The 16414-nt window shown below is 41.1% G+C and overlaps 1 protein-coding gene across 8 annotated transcripts in view; it reads left to right on the forward strand.

Moving 5' to 3' along the window:
- Positions 1-16414, forward strand: part of LOC134355682 (WD repeat-containing protein 72-like) — a 366748-nt gene that overhangs the window by 73284 nt on the left and 277050 nt on the right. For 5 of the 8 annotated variants that reach the window (XM_063065955.1, XM_063065962.1, XM_063065961.1 and 2 more), the window contains exons 8-11: positions 25-206; positions 840-942; positions 5984-6125; positions 8571-8816. In XM_063065955.1, coding sequence (XP_062922025.1) covers positions 25-206; positions 840-942; positions 5984-6125; positions 8571-8816 — 673 coding nt within the window. The remainder of the gene's footprint in view (positions 1-24; positions 207-839; positions 943-5983; positions 6126-8570; positions 8817-16414) is intronic. The other 3 variants (XM_063065960.1, XM_063065959.1, XM_063065958.1) reach the window with 3 other exon arrangements.

Genomic DNA, 16414 nt, shown 5'->3' on the forward strand with positions numbered 1-16414 from the left:
TACTTTCTCATTATTGTCTGATAGGTTTTTGATTATTGTGACTTTTCATTGCTGTGCTTTGTGAACTGCAAAGACGGCCATCACTGGGCAGGTGGCGAAGTTTTAGCTGCAAACAAGATAATTGTCTGGACAGAGGACGGCCAGAGCTACATTTACCAGCTGCCTGACAGGTGGGCTCAGGTGGGAAAACCTCAAGAGAAGTTCAGGTATGGGATGAACATCAAACTCTTTGTTCGGAACAAAAATCAGAGCATGTCACAAATGATATAAAAAAAATGAGCAGAGACAAAGTCCGTACCGAGTTGAACATTTGTCAAGAACTTGGCAGCTGCGGACCTTGTCTCACACTGAAGACAAGAAGTAATTGGCCAGACTTCCTTGTGCAGTTATGAGGATTATCTTAAAAAATAAAATCTGTTTGTTTTATTAATATGAGCAGTGTTTTTGATGGTCCATGCAAAATAGAATATTTGAAAGAGCAAAATAATTAAAAATATGTGCAATTTGTGTTACTGAGAATTAATTTAATGATATTGGCACAGGGGTGTTCGTATTTTATTCTGTACAAAAGTAGTGTCAGATGTGTGGATTGCTTTTCTTCTGATAATCCATTATTTGCTTCTTTCATGATACCTCTGGCTCATTTTTAAAGAGTAGGGAATTAATTTTTAAATAAAATATAGAACAGTAGAACATAAAACATAAATATATGCCTTAATATTAATAATGATGAACGTACGTACAAATCTTTTGCCTTTCTAGAAGTTACAAACCTGTTTAGCTTTTTTTTACATTTTGCTGCAAATGCAGTTGACAAATCGACTTCACTGTCTTTACAGCAGCTTGTTCAAAACTGGCATCTTTGTCTCCCATGAACACTCGTTAAGTGAGACTGTTACCCCTCGTCTGCTTTGCTACACGTCAAGTGATATTAGCAGTAAGGTAACGACTATTTCTCAAGATAACATTTAATATTTTATACAGCTTTCATTTATATATCTTTGAAAATATGCCTCAAAATTGCCATGTACATTATAGACTAATAACTGCATCAACTTATTTGTAAAACCCTACCACCAATTCCAAACTGAAGAAACATTCATGGCACAGTAATTAAATTATCCATTCAGTAATCCAGGCAACAATCCTGAGACCAGAGTTCAAATCCGACTGTGGCATCTATGAAACTTAAGTTTAGTTGATAGTAAGAATTACAACAAAACCCTCAACACATTAGTCATGATGGTCATAAAATCCCATTTGATTCACTAATACAGTTCAGTGGAGAAAATCTGCTATTCTGGCCTGGTCAGGCCCATATATGAGTTCTGACATGATCTACCAATGTAGTAGATCATCTCTGCAATCATTTGCACTATAGTGAAAGGGGAAAAAATAGATGAACCGCCTAACATTGACCTTAGCATCAAATTCAGTCAAGTCCCCCACTCAAACATCTGGAGACTTATCCCTGATGTGGGTGTCTCACCTTACAAAGAATATGCCAGTCTGTTCCTCCACAATTCCTGGGTACCTTCCATTCTACTGGCAGACAGAAGTGGAAATACACCGTTTTCCAGGTAGGAGGCAGTAGCTCTGGGAGTCTTCAGTATTAATTCCAGATCCCATGACATAAGGTGAAGGATGGACGGGGAAACTTGTTTTGGGCTACTATCTAATTTCCTCCCTCAGCTGATGGCTCAGTGTTCTTCCATTTCGAAAAGTGCATTGAAAGTTGCAAAGGCACAGAATGTATCTAGATGGGAGATTCCAATTAATAGCACTAAAGCGTCTTGTGCAGCACTACAGTCAGCACAAGGTATTGCTGCAGGAACCCCTCCAAGCAGACTCAAACTTCTCCAAGTGTGCTATCCATGAACTTCCTTCCGGCATAAAGCCAGAAGTGGGGGCTGTTCATTTTCATTTGCAATTCCTCAAAAGGGAAGCATGCATACTGCCTGCAGCAAGACCTAATCAGCATTCATGCATGGACACACAAGTGGCAAACAACATCTGTGCTAGAAATAGGATCAAGTGTTCTATGATGCGCAACAACTTGGCTGATGTGTTAGACTATCGCTGTCTGGGGTCCTCGTATAAAACCGAACCTGGCAGTTTTATAGAAAGCATATAGTCCATAATAGCATAGTATAAGTACACCTGTATGACTACAAATTCTCAGCCATTCTTTTTAAACTGGTGACAAGCAAAAAATTAGCTTCTCTGTAGACGCCACCTTTTTATATTGCGCTCTGTCCACTTGTGCAAGTTGTAATAGGAGGAACTTCATCCTCCTTAACTGAAGCAGAGCCCACAGTATTACTCTGCAGGTTCCATCTCACTGTAAGAAAAAAAATTGGTATCAAGCCATTAGGTAGCATCTGTGGAAAGGAAAAAGCAGTCAACGTTTTGGGCCATAATGAGTGGTCTCAGCCCGAAATGACTGTTGACTATTTACTCCCTCCATAGATGCTGCCTGACTTGCAGAGTTGCTGCAGTGTTTTGTGCATGGTTCTCAATTTTCCAGTGTCTGCTGGGCATATCAAACCCTTAGTAGGCACCACTAAAGCACTGCAGGTTTTGTTAAATATTCATATCCTTGATCCTTCTGACGGACTGAAAAATCAAAAATGGTTATTTTATAGAATCAGAATGCTAAGCCTGAATGATGATGAGCTTGCACTACTGACAGAAAATGTACACTTCTCTATAAGTCTCACTGGAAAATTTTGTATGGAATTAATTGAGTAAACAAAAATCTTATAAAGATATTTTTTATGGTATGATAAGAATGGAGTGTAGTCAAATGCGGTAACTATTGTAATGTGTACAGTAATGGAGACCAAACATTAAAGACACCACAATAAATTTAGGGTTCAGATGACATAAACTTTCAGAGCACAGAGCATTGAAATTAACTACTTACCCAAATCACAATAGAGCAGTCTAAACAAATTTCTATGATGCATTTATGCTAATATTCATTATAACCAAATCCTATAATATGATTGGTGAAATTACAGATAATTTGTTGGTAGAATTTCACCAAGACTTATCTTTATGAGAAGGTGCACTGAAATTGCAGAGTTATTTGTCTCTGATGCATCTCTTTCATCTTAATATTTCTATGAGAAAAATATAGCAAACGGAGCCTTTTTAATACAGGTGATCCCTGTTTGAATTATTTCATCTTATAATTTTTAAAAGGATAGGGCACCAGTTCTTGCAGAGATCAGGGGATTTGCACAGTTAAGCCTCCTGGCCAGAAAAGACCACCACTTTTGACATCTGGGAGAGATCTTCAACTTTCTTTTGTTAGATAGAATAAAACTTGGCATCTTTCCCATGCACAATTCTGATTTTGGCATTTGAATGCAATTAAAAAAAAGTTGGAATCTGCTGAACCTCCGGGAACACACTTAAATCAGTAATTAGGTAGAGGATCAGCGGAGGATCTTGGCTGGAGTTCCCTTTCCATCTTTCCCTCTGGGCACTGGTGCTTTCAAGCACCTGGCAAAGATTAAAAACTCGCCATATGGGTGAACCTCAAACACAAACCCTGCATCCCTACCACCTTCTGTTTCATTAACTCACTACTTAAATTGGGCAGCCTTCCAGCCACATATCTTCCAGTATTATCTACATTCACTGGCCACTTTATTAGGTACCATGGTCTTCTGCTGCTATAGCAAATCCACTTCAAAGTTCATCGTGTTGTGCATTCAGAGATGTTCTTCTGCACACCACCATTTAAATGCATGGTTATTTGAGTTACTCTTGCCTTCCTGTCTGCTTGAACCAGTTTGGCCTTTCTCCTCTGACCTTGTCATCAACAAGTAGTTGTTACTCACAGAACTGCTGCTCACTGGATTTTTTTTGTGTTCTCGAACCATTCTCTGTAAACTCCAGAGACTGTTGTACATGAAAATCCCAGGAGACCAGCAGATTCTGAGATAATCAAATAACACTGTCTGGCATCATCAACCATGGTCAAGGTCACTTAGATCACATTTCTTTCAATGGTTCATTGGTTCCATTTAATATCAGAGAATGTATACAGTATACAACCTGATGTTTTTACTCTTCGCAAACATCCATGAAACAGTAGAAAACCCAAAGAATGAGTGACAGAAAAATGTTAGAACCCCAAATACCCCCAACCCTTCCCACACACAAGCATCAGAAAGTATCAAACCCCTACCCCACCTGTTCCAGCAGAAAGCATTAGCACCAACCACCCACCAAGCAAGGAATAGCAAAGTCCCCAAAGAGCCCATTATATGCAGTCCAACAAAAACGACAGCCCATAACCCAGCACGATGACATGCCAGAGGCTCTCTCTCACGCTAACAAGGGACAGATAAGTGTCTCCCTATCCACAGTGAGAGCGAGACCAACTCTTTCATGTTATAATCTGAAGCAACATTCATTTGAGCTCACCTGACTTGAAAGCCTGTAGATGCTACCCCCCACTCCCAACGAGAGAGAGAGACAGAGATTGCCTGAGTGCAGAGGCCTCCAACAGCCGCACTTGCTGTCTCAATGTTCCGATCTCTGCGACATTTCAGTTAGCGACACCAGCGAGGAATCGAGATGTCTACGATGGCTGCCTAAGGCCGCACCCCCAAATACCCCAAAGGCACACATCTTCCAGGCTGCTCCTGGAGATAGCGATAATGCTAGGCCGCTCGGATGTGGGAACCCACCACTGCACAGAATCGTAGTTTGAGTACAGCTGTAGATCACGGTCTGTGACAGGACCCCAGCCACCTTGAAAAGGGAAAAAGAGACATTAAAGAGAGAGCTGGTCTGAACAACAACTGAACATCTTGACCATGCCTGCATACTTTTATGCATTGAGTTGCTGCAACATGATTGGCTGATAAGATATTTGCATTAATGAACAGATGTACCTAATAAATTGGCTACAGAGTGTACATTTTACTCGTCCTATAAAGGTTGTTAAGTTGTATGAATGTACAATATTGGTTTATATAGCCTTAACTATAGTATATAAATGCAGTAATAATTTTAGTTTTTTGCAAAATTGATCTACAGAACTATATGTTCTTAACTTGCCTTTTTCTGATATATTAATACAATATTGCTACAATTGTCCCACTGGTTTTGCCTCACATTATGAGGCCAGGAGAAAACTAGGTAAATATATAAATTAGTTAACAATAAGCAAACATTTCTGATGTGGCATGAAGGTCAATCTTCACTTGTTTAAGCTGGGTTAAAATGGCTGAGCAAGCAATTCTAATAAGGCATTTTACAGCGGGTCAAACAGCACTTGGTGTTGGATTACAAGTTCAAATGAAGTGCTTAGAAAATGAAGAAATGATTCATAATTCTATTTAAAATTATCTTTTGAGTAAAAAAAACTACTACTACTACTATGTCGACTCAGGCCTAGGGGGCCAAAAAACCAAAAAGACCAATTGGGAGAAGAAGAGCGAGTTGATTTGAAATGTCTTCATGTGCAGTGTGCTCGTTATTTTTCTTCTCAAACCTGTGATCTGATAATTGCTGTGAGTTTTGATATTTTCAACATCTAAGAGACTGAACCAGCAGATGAGCAGGATTTTAGGGGTTCAGTTTGTGTGGAACCCCAGCTTAACAGCAAAATATTGCTAATGTTGAGAATCTGAAGCAAAGGAAATTTACTGAAAATATTCAGACAAAAGTTGTGGCAGGAGAAAAAATGTCAATGTTTTAGATTGATGACCTGTCATCAACATTTTGACCAGTTCTCATGAATGATCATTAACCTGAAGATCATTAATCTTTGTTTTTTCCCTCTCTACAGCTGCTGCCTGAATGGCTGAGTACATAAGTCCTGTAGTTTTGTCTTATTTATATTTGTAAGATGCATTTCAAAATCAGACAAAAAAGATAAACTTTCACATTAAGGTTGTCAAAATCAGTACAGGAAAATTGAATTCAAAGGCTTTTATCCCCCCACCATTTTTCTTTCGAGTTTTTTCAGGCAATTCTGATTTTCATCAATGAGCGTAAAGAGCCTTTTCATAAGATTCTCTTCTGTGGTGAAGCATCAGGAAGAATTTCCATGTGGCATATTCCTGATGTTCCGATGGCCAATCGTGATGGCTCCCCGCAAGGTAACAGTGAGTTTATTCTGCTTCTTTAATAGACGTCCTTTAACAATTGCTTTAGAGGATGTGAAGGCCCGTCACTGATTGCGGACTGCGCATGGTGCGTCCAGTGGGGCACTCGGGGGGGGGGAGGGGTCATCCACATGCGTTGTTCCCCTCTGTTGTTGTGGGTGCGCGCATCGCGGTGGATCAGCAGTCCCAGTTTTGCACTCATCCCTAGCAGTGATGGGTATGAAGCAGAGCTGCTGCATAGAGCTATCTCATACAGAGGCAGCAGCAACTTGCACAGGTATGCTGATGTTGAAGGATACCAACTTTAGTTGGATAATTGAATTAATCAGCTTTTGGTTGGTCTAGGGGGAAGGGCTTAGCAGTTATAAGTCTCAGGTTACCAAGGCTTTGGGGTTTTTTCTTTGTGTTTCGTCTGAGGGTGGCTGTATATATATTGTATTTTGTTCCACTGTTTTTGTAAATAAAAGCACCTCAATCTATTTTCGCGACTCAAGCCATCTTGTTATTTTTCTTAAACAATTGACCCACAACTTTTTGTGATAGAGGATCTAACTATGTCCTAATAACGTCCATTAATAAATGAAGCAGCAGCTACAGAAGAAGAGTAAAACTGTATTCACTTTTCATTACTCATTAATGTTTCTGTCCCAAAGTATACTTGTTGAATAATTATATTCCATTGTATACCATTGAAAATTGTTTTTTTTTCCATCAACGAAGCTTGCTATTGAATCTTCTCATTTTGTTTTGTGGTCTTGGAAATTGAACTGGGGTCTTCCTGTTATGAGTCATGAAGCGAACCCACACCTTTGTGTCAAGTCACAAGGGATGACATGGAACCTCAAGCAATCCATTTATTATGCTTGACATTTCTTTTAACTTGATCCAAGCTCCATGGTAACCCGGTTTAATTCCTGTTATACCAACCTAGAGGATAGCTTCTGGATAAGTTCAATACTTAAATCTTTGCCTGCTTTCCCTACTTTAGACAAACCTTATATTATGCTCCAATCTCCAGCATCACCTCAACCTTGCAATCAAAGTTCAAAGTAAATTTATTATAAAAGTACATATATATCACTATATACAATCCCGAGATTTGTTTTCCTGTGGACATGCTCAATTAATCTATAGAATAATAACCATAACAGAATCAATGAAAGACCGCCCAACTAGGGCGTTCAACAAGAGTGCAGAAGGCAACCAACTGTGTAAATACAAAAAGAAGAAATAATAGTAATAAATAAATAAGCAATAAATCTTGAGAACGTGAGATGAAGAGTCCTTGAATGTGAGTTCATTAGTTGTAGGTACATTTTAATGATGGGGCAAATGAAGTTGAGTGAAGTTATCCCCTTTGGTATTGTTTCTGAAGATAGTCAGGAGGATAATCCCCTCTATCACCAATCTCTTTGTACTCTCATTATACTTCCTCACAAAATCCCATCAACCTGAACCCACCTTCCTCCTAATCCATCACCATTGCAATCCTGGACCTGTTCCTCACCCACCCACACCCTTCCCAGGTTCCTTGTATCCTCTTGCTACCTCCATAATAGTCCTGGGCACTGGCCTCCAGGACTCCTTGGATCTGTGGTCATGAGGTCAGCCTTCTGAACCCAGTTCTATAATAAGGCAAGCAAAAGAAAATCTGCAGATGCTGGAAATCCAAGCAACACACAGAAAATGCTGGAGGAACTCAGCAGGAAAGTGTACTCTTTTCCACAGATGCTGTCTGACCTGCTGAGTTCCTCCAGCATTTTGTGCGTATTGTTTCTACAACAAGATAGTGGCCACGACTGAATTTGATACATTGGAGCAGCAACCATTTTGATCTGGGTGGCAACATAGCTTAGAGATTTGCATAACACTTCACAGTGCCAGCGATTTTGATTGAGGATCAATTCCTGCCACCTTATATAAGGAAATTGTATGTTCTCCCTGTGCCCACGTGAATTTCGTCCAGGTACTCTGGTTTCCTCCCACATTCCAGAGACATATTGGTTAGGGTTAGTAAGTTGTGGACATGCTATTTTAGCACCAGAAGTGTGTTGGCACTTGTGAGCTGCCTCCAGTACGTATTTGGACTGCTTTGGTTGTTGATGCAAATGATACATTTCACCATATGTTTCGATGTACATGTGACAAATAAAGCTAATCTTTAAATCTTTTCATTGGCCATGCACATAAAATTCTAGCACACCCTTTATGATGCACTGTAATCTCCAACTGTATTGCTCAGAGTTTAAATTCACTGACAAATAATTCCCTTGAATATTGAAACTATTTGAAGGTAGCTGACTGCACTTATGACTTGTTGCCAGTTATACATGTCAAAGTTGTATAAAGAAAAGCTAAAATGAGAAGACAGAGTTACTGTTTTGGAGTTGACGTAGCTGAAGATCTTTCATCAGCACCTGTTATATGCACTACTTTCAGAGATTAAGATGGCTGCAACTTTGAGCCTTCAGGGAGCATTTGAACAGCACAAGATCTTGACAGAAGAAATAACAGACCAGTTGGATGTACATGTGAATGGAATTCAGACTGGTTTGATCACTGCCAGTGTTTATATTCCAAATCTAGAAAAACTTGTATGTGGATGTGAAAATGGACGGATAATAATTACCTTGGGTTTGCATGCTGCACGAGCTCAACTCCTTGAAGAACATTTTTTCTTAAAAGGTATCTTTTTATAATATTTGTTTTACATTTCATTATATTAATATGTTTGGAAATATTTTGGGCTATTTCAATATCTGAATTTCCTATGAAATGTATTCCCTTCTACTTGTTGTCTATGTGATAGCTGTGTGGTAAACCATGTATATAGGTTGTAACTGGGTTACCTGTCTGGACACGCCCCTCTGCTGACTGCTCCTGTGGCTCCTCCCACAGACCCCTGAATAAAGGCGATTGTGTCACTGCTCCTCCAGGTATGATTCGAAGCAGCCTAGCCAGAGTTCGAAAGTGTTTCCGGCTTCAGATGTTTGCTGGTCAAGGTCTAACTTGTCGGGTCTCAGGACGTGTTCCATGCCTTAAAATTACTATTAATAAAATTGACGCACTATCAATTACTCCAAAAGACTGGAAGTAGAGTAATTACTGAAAGGCTTTTATTAACGGTAAAATGGATCTACGTCCATGTTGTATGTCTGTCCTGGACTGTGGGAGGAGCAGTGACACAATCACCTTTATTCAGGGGTCTGTGGGACGAGCCACAGGAGCAGTCAGCAGAGGGGCGTGTCCAGACAGGTAACCCAGTTACAACATATATACATGGTTTACCACAGGTTGTCCACCATGTCTGACATTGACAGGAAACCTGCGCGAGTGAGTTTTTAAAGTGGAAAAACTATCGCACTAGGGCAGTTCCACTCTCTCGACCTTAGAAGTCCGGGTCCAGTGGTATGAACAAGCGTCACAAACTGGGGTCTTCCTTGGTGGCAGTGGATGACCATGACATCTTCTGAGCTTTGTCATGCCCTTTGCTCTCCACGGAGTGTTGCAAAACCACCTGCCTGGCTGTCTGATCTCACTGTGGGTCTCATCTGTCCAGTTCACTGGAGCTATCTCATACGCTAGTATAAGCAGGTCCCTATCTTACTGGGATATGAGGCTGCCGGCTACCATCACCTGGTTTAGCCCACCCATTGAAGCGGTGTACCAAGGTGTGGCTGGTGTTGCATGCATACAGCTACTTGGAGCCACAGGTGAGAGGTGAGTGTCCAGTGGGGACCAAAGGTGTGTGAAGTGCTCCAGAATGGACATGGCAAGCCCCGTCACCAGTGGTGCTATCCCTCTTGTTGTCTCCTCTACTTGATTAACATTTTCACCTAATCTGCTTTGAGCTCTCAATTTTATTACTTGATAATGTGAATTAATTCCCCGCAAGCAGCCAGTTCTTGATTTACTCCAAACACCAACAGATTGGCAGTAGACATTGCATTTAATTACAAATACAAGTAACAAAATAAACTAGTTCTATGTGTGGCAAAATCAGATGAGATGCAAATAATGAAGAACCCCTACACACAGGTACTCAAACAAAAATGATAAGCAATAATACGGAGCATAGGGCCATTAATTTTCAGATCTTATTACAAACTTAGTTCAATCGTGGAGTGGTAGGGCCCTAGAGATGTTATAGAACAGAGGAACCTTGCAGTACAAATTCATAGTTTCCTGAAAGTGGCATCACAACAAGATAGGCCGGTAGGGAAGGCTTTTGGGACTCCATTGAGGCACTAAGTATAGAATTTGGGACATTATGTTGCATTGTGGGACTGCATTTGGAATCTTGTTTTCAGTTTTGGTCAGCCTCCTATAGGAAAAAAGCCATTAGGCTGGAAAGAGAGCAGAGAGGTTTTACACGGATGTCACCAGGACTCAAGAGATTGAGTTACGGAGGGTATTTGGGCAGGTAGGGATTTCATTTACTGCAGCATAGGAGATATTACAAAGATGTATAAAATCATAATGGGAATGGATAGGGTCAATACACGTTCTTTTTCACAGGTTTAGGGAATCAAGTCTTTTTTCCAATATTGGGGACTAATTGTTCAGGGTGAGCATAGAAGATTTAATAGGAACGTCAGAGCTCATTCCACATACTGGCTTCCTTCTCATCCAAAGAGAGCCAGTATATGGAACGAGCTGCCAGAGGAAGTGGTTGACATAGGTATACAATCAACATTTGAAAGGTACGTAGACAGGTATATAGGAAGGAAAGGTTTAGTTGGACGAGGGTCAAACATGGACAAATTGGACTTGTTTAGGTGGGAATCTAGATCAATATGGACAAGCTGGGAGAAGAGCCTATTTTTGTCTCATAAAGTTTAATGATTCGATGTATGCCATGTGAATTCCAGTGGTAACTGCCCTTACACCAATGAACAATGTAAGATCAAGGAGTCCAAAGTGAACTGAAATGAAAGGAGATGAAAAGGAAAAATCATAATTTTGTGACAGGAGTCCTACCTAGCATAAAGGACAAATACTTTGATTGTGATTATTGGACATTATCTCAATTTGAACATATTGATACAAGAGGTCCGAAAGGTAATGCCTTTGACTTGATTATCTTCAGAAACTGTATCAATTACCTTTGCACTCAAGAGGAGATACACTATGTAGTACATTTGGGGTTCTTCAGTAATAGAAGCAAACAATGCTAGTTTGCACTAAAAGAAAAATCCAAGGTTAGCTGTCACATGGCAAGGACACACATTTATATTATTATTACTGAATCTTCACTGTACACATCTTCAAAGCCACGACTCACTTGAAATGCAATCAGAATAACCACATAAGTACTGGAGCTGCAAGAATAGCTGAGAGGATTGTACTTCTATGCTATGCCATTCTTTATTGCTTCTGCACCATCGATATCTATACTACTTCACGTTTACTGGGTGGGCAAAATTAACCTTTTCTAAGACAGAGCAGTCCACCCAATTCGTATTGCAATAAGTAGCTTGAAAATACACTTTCTCTGCCATTACCTTACTGTGTCAGCTGTGCACATTACTTATGGGAGACTCCCAAGAAACTCTCCACACTTTAGGCAGCACCTCAGATGCCCAGGAAGTTCATAATCCAGAAGAACAAAGGTAGCTCCAAATTGCACACAATCAATCAAGCCAAGTCAAGGTTATTATCATTAAAGTATATACATGTATATAATGTATGTAACCATATAATGTATATAGAAACGAGACAATGTTTCTCTGAATCAGGGGGCAAAGCACAGTAGTACACATAACACAAATGACACACGATAACTTATGAAGCTAAGGATAAAATCTACAGATAAATCACACGTTAGTAACAAACTAAAGTGCATTAATATGAAATATTGCAAGATATGGAACAGATTAACCAGTGACACTTTGAGTACGATGTGGCAGGGAGTTCAGAAGCCTAATGCCTGGGGGTAGAAATTGTTTCTCACCCTGGCCCTTCTTGTTTTTATGCATTGTAGTCTCCTGCCTGGTGGTAGAGAGTCGAAGAGGATGCTGGATGAATGGGTGGGATCCTTAATAGTACTAAGGGCCCTGTATACGCAGTGCTCCTGATAAATGTCCCCAGTGGATGGTAGAAAGACCCCTATGATCCTCTCATCTGATCTCGTAGTCCTTTGTAGGTACTTCTGGTCCAATGCTTGACTGCTCCCATACCAGATGGAGATGCAACTTGTCAGGATAATCTCAATGGTGCTCCTGTAAAACACAGTTAAGATGTTGTGTGGGGGGAGGGGAGCCTTTTTTGCCTCAATCTACTTAGAAGTGGAGGCACTGTTATGCCTTCTTATTCAGGGAGGTGATAATAAGGGACCAGGTGAGGACATCCGTGATGTGAACTCCAGGAACTTGGTACACTTAAGCCTTTCTACAGAAAAGCCATGCATTCGCTGGGGGGGGGGGGGATAGTTCATCTGCACCTCTCCTTTGTCTTCTCAGTGATCAGGCTTAAATTGTTTGAGCTGGATCCTGCGACACCGTCATGCGTCAGCAGTGTGAACAGCGGCGGGCTGAGTACACAGCCCTGGGGAGTGCCAGTGCTCAGTGTAATGGAACAAGGGAGGTTGCTGCCCACACAGACTGACTATGGCCTTACTGTAAAGAAATCTAGTGTTCAGTTGCAGAGGAGGTGTCGAGACCCAGCAAGGACAGCTTCCCCACCAGTTTCCGGTGTATGATGGTGTTGAATGGCAAACTGAAGTCTATAAACAGCAGCCTGGCATATGAGACCCCATTTTCCAGGTGGAACAGGACAGAGTGGAGTGCAGAGGCTATTGCATCGTTAGTGGATCGGAAAGGGCCCAATGTAGTCAGGAGAAAGGCTGTAATGCACTCCATGACCAGCCGCTCAAAGCATTTCATAATGTTTGATGTTAATGCCACTGGACGATAGTCATTTTTGCAGGATACTGTGGCGTTCTTTGGCACTGGAATGATGGTTCACCTTGAAAACCGAGGGGACAATGGATTGTTCCAGAGAAATGTTGACAGTATCCGTCAGCACCTTTGTCAACTGGGCTGTGCAGTCTTTCAGAACCCAACTGGGTATATTATCAGGTCATGCATCTTTGCATGGGTTGACTCTGGCCAGGGTCTTCCTCACCTCAGTTTCAGCTAGACGTAGTGTCTGCTCCCCTGGGAGAAGGGATGCCTTCCTCACCAGCATTTTGTTCTGTGCATCAAACCTGGATTAAAAGACATTCAGCCTGTTGGGGAGTGAGGCATCCTGGTCACTGAGACACAGGGTAGACTTGTAGTCTGTAATCCTCTGAATTCCCTGCCGCAAGTGTCTCATGTCTCTGGTATCGCAGAAGTGGCTGTAAATTCTCTGAGCGTGCTCCCACGTCACCTTCCTGATGGAGCAGGAAATCACAGTTCTTACTTCCCTGAGAGCTGTCACATCCTCTGACCTAACGGCAGCATCATAATCCCTCATCCTGGCACAAATCTCTGCAGTAAGCCATGCCTTCTGGTTTGCCCTCACCTGGATCATCGGGAATATATCACTTTCCTGTTGAGTTAGAATAAGAACGTTTAAACTGTCTAGTGAATCACATCAGTTGCATCGATTCAAAAAGGTTTATCATCACCTTCTGAAGAGCAATTAGAAAGGGGCAAAAACTGCCAAGCTTATCAGTAGTGCTATATTCCAAGAAAATCCCATTTGGGGCTATGAGGTGTTAACCTAATTCAGCAAAGTTAACAGTGATTGTTTTATCCTTGTCTGTACCATGGGACCTGTTAAATGAATTTTCTTCATGTTGTCAAGAATAAAAGGATTTATGTTTGCAGGGTGCACAAGTTTGTTGCCAGAGGAAGTTATAAAATGGATACTTTGATGCTATTTGTAGCGGGCAAACCATAATCCTTCACTACAGTTCAAAAGTTCTAAAGAATTGTGAATGTTTTGGGCCAATCTTGCTGGCATGGGCAGCTGACTGCAACTCTATATGGTCAACTCAAACCCATTGATCTACTGCTGGCAATTGCAATCATTAATCACCCTAAGGAAATGGGTCTGCTCCCTGTAATGACCATCTATGGTTACCCTACACTCCTATTTTTCTGGCCTTGATACAGAGGTGGCCTGATTCATCCAAGTCTTGAGCTATTTGGTTCTTGTAGCAGCAATCTTTAATGAAGAAGTCCTGCCCCTGAAATCCCCACAAAGGTTTTGATGACTGACAAAATCCCATTCCCAGCTTTGCTGACTGTCAAATCCAAAATATTTTTAAAAATGTCTCTGAATATCCTGAACATACAGATAAATTTAAATCTATTAAATTGAAGTAAGTTTTAAAAATCTCTTAAAACATATAAATTCTTAAAATTGGATTTTCAGAAGGCCTCTGACAAGTTGGCACACACAAGGCTGTTTAGCAAGCTACAAGCCCATGGTATTTGAGGAAAGATTCTAGCACAGATAAAGGAGTGGCTAATTGGCAGGAGGCAAAGAGTATGAATAAAGGGGGCCTTTCCTGGCTGGCTGCTGGAGACTAGCGGTTTTCCACAGATGTCCGTGTTGGGACCAATTCTTTTTACATTATATGTCAGTAATTTGGATGATGGCATTGATGGCTTTGTTGAAAAGTTTGCAGATGATATGAAGATATGTGGAAAGGCAGGTAGTTTTGAGGAATTAGAGAGGCTACAGAGGGACAGACAGATTAGGAGAAATGGCAGATGGAATGCAGTGTTGAGAAATGTATTGTCATGCACTTTGATAGAAGAAATGAAAGAGTTGACTATTTTTGAACTGGAGGGAAAATACAAAAAACTGAGGTGCAAAGGGACTTGGAAGTCCTTGTGCAGGATTCCCTAAAGGTTAAATTACAGGTTGAGTTTGTGGTGAGGAAGGCAAATGCATTCATTTCAAGAGAACTAGAATATAATAGCAAGGATGTAATGTTGAAACTTTATAAAGCTCTAGCAAGGCCTCACTTGGAGTATTGTGAGACAGTTTGGCCCCCTTATCTTAGAAAGGATGTATTGAAACTGGAGAGGATTCAAAGGAGATTCATGAAAATGATTCTAGGATTAAATTGCTTGAAGGCTCTGGGCCTGTATTCACTCGAAAACAGAAGAATAAGGGGTAACCTCATTGAAACCTATCGAATGCTGAAAGGCCTTGATAGAGTGGATGTGGAGAGGATGTTTCCTATGGTGAGAGAATCTAAGACCAGAGGACACAGCCTCAGAATAGAAGAGCATCCTTTTAAAATGAAGATGAGGAGGAAGTCTTTAACTAGAGAGTGGTAAATCTGTGGAATTCTTTGCCACAGGCAGTTGTGGAGGCCAAGTGTTCATGTATATTTAAGGCAAAGGTTAACTGATTCTTGATTGGTCAGGGCATAAGGGATATGGGGAGAAGGCAGGAGACTGGGGCTGAGTAGGAAGTTGGATCAACCATGATGAAATGGCGGAGCAGACTCGATGGGCCAAATGGCCTAATTCTGCCTCTATATCTTATGGCCTTATGCTTTTAATAGAAAGTAAAAGGCATATTAATCTAAAATAAACTTTTCTCTGCTCTCAAGATGCAGCATTCCATACTGGGATATTTCAAATGCCCTCCTTTTTCCAGAGCATAGCTTCCATTCTGCTGTGCTTGATGGAGCTGACTTTTGCATCTTCTCTGTTTCCCATATTTATGCTCTCCATGCACAGAACAAATTTCATGACATATGTGAGTGATGATTAGCCTGGTTCTGAAATGGGTTTCTATTGTGGACTGAGAGTGGAAAGGAGGCAGGGAGAGGGGAATCATGGTTGGGAAAAGGGGAGGGGAGGGGAGTGACTGGGAAGCACCAAAGAGACATTCTGTAATAATCAATAATCCAATTGCTTGGTATCAAAAGACCTTGCCTTGTGTCTCAGGGCTGGGTGTGTCTGCATGGGCACCGCCCCCCCAACCCCTGACACTCCTCCTCCCACCACCTGTTCCACACCCCTCGCGAGGCGCTCCACCCTCGCCATTCCCAACATCCTTTGCTCCCACCAGATTTACAAACTCGCTCTCTGCTCCATGTTGGCAAATACAGTATTGTGCATAAGTCTTGGGCACCCTAGCTTTTTTTATATAAAATATATGTACTGTCTATTGTATTTTATATATGCCAAAGACTTTTGCACAGGACTATATATTTTCTGTGTGACTTGCTATTATATATGTGCTGTCAGTGCCTTGTGCTGTTGTTATGGTATTTTGCACCTTGACCTTGGAGGAACACTGTTTCATTTGGATCATGAGCTTTCTATTCA

This window comes from Mobula hypostoma, chromosome 13, assembly GCF_963921235.1.
Source record: "Mobula hypostoma chromosome 13, sMobHyp1.1, whole genome shotgun sequence".
Classification (NCBI taxonomy): domain Eukaryota; kingdom Metazoa; phylum Chordata; class Chondrichthyes; order Myliobatiformes; family Myliobatidae; genus Mobula; species Mobula hypostoma.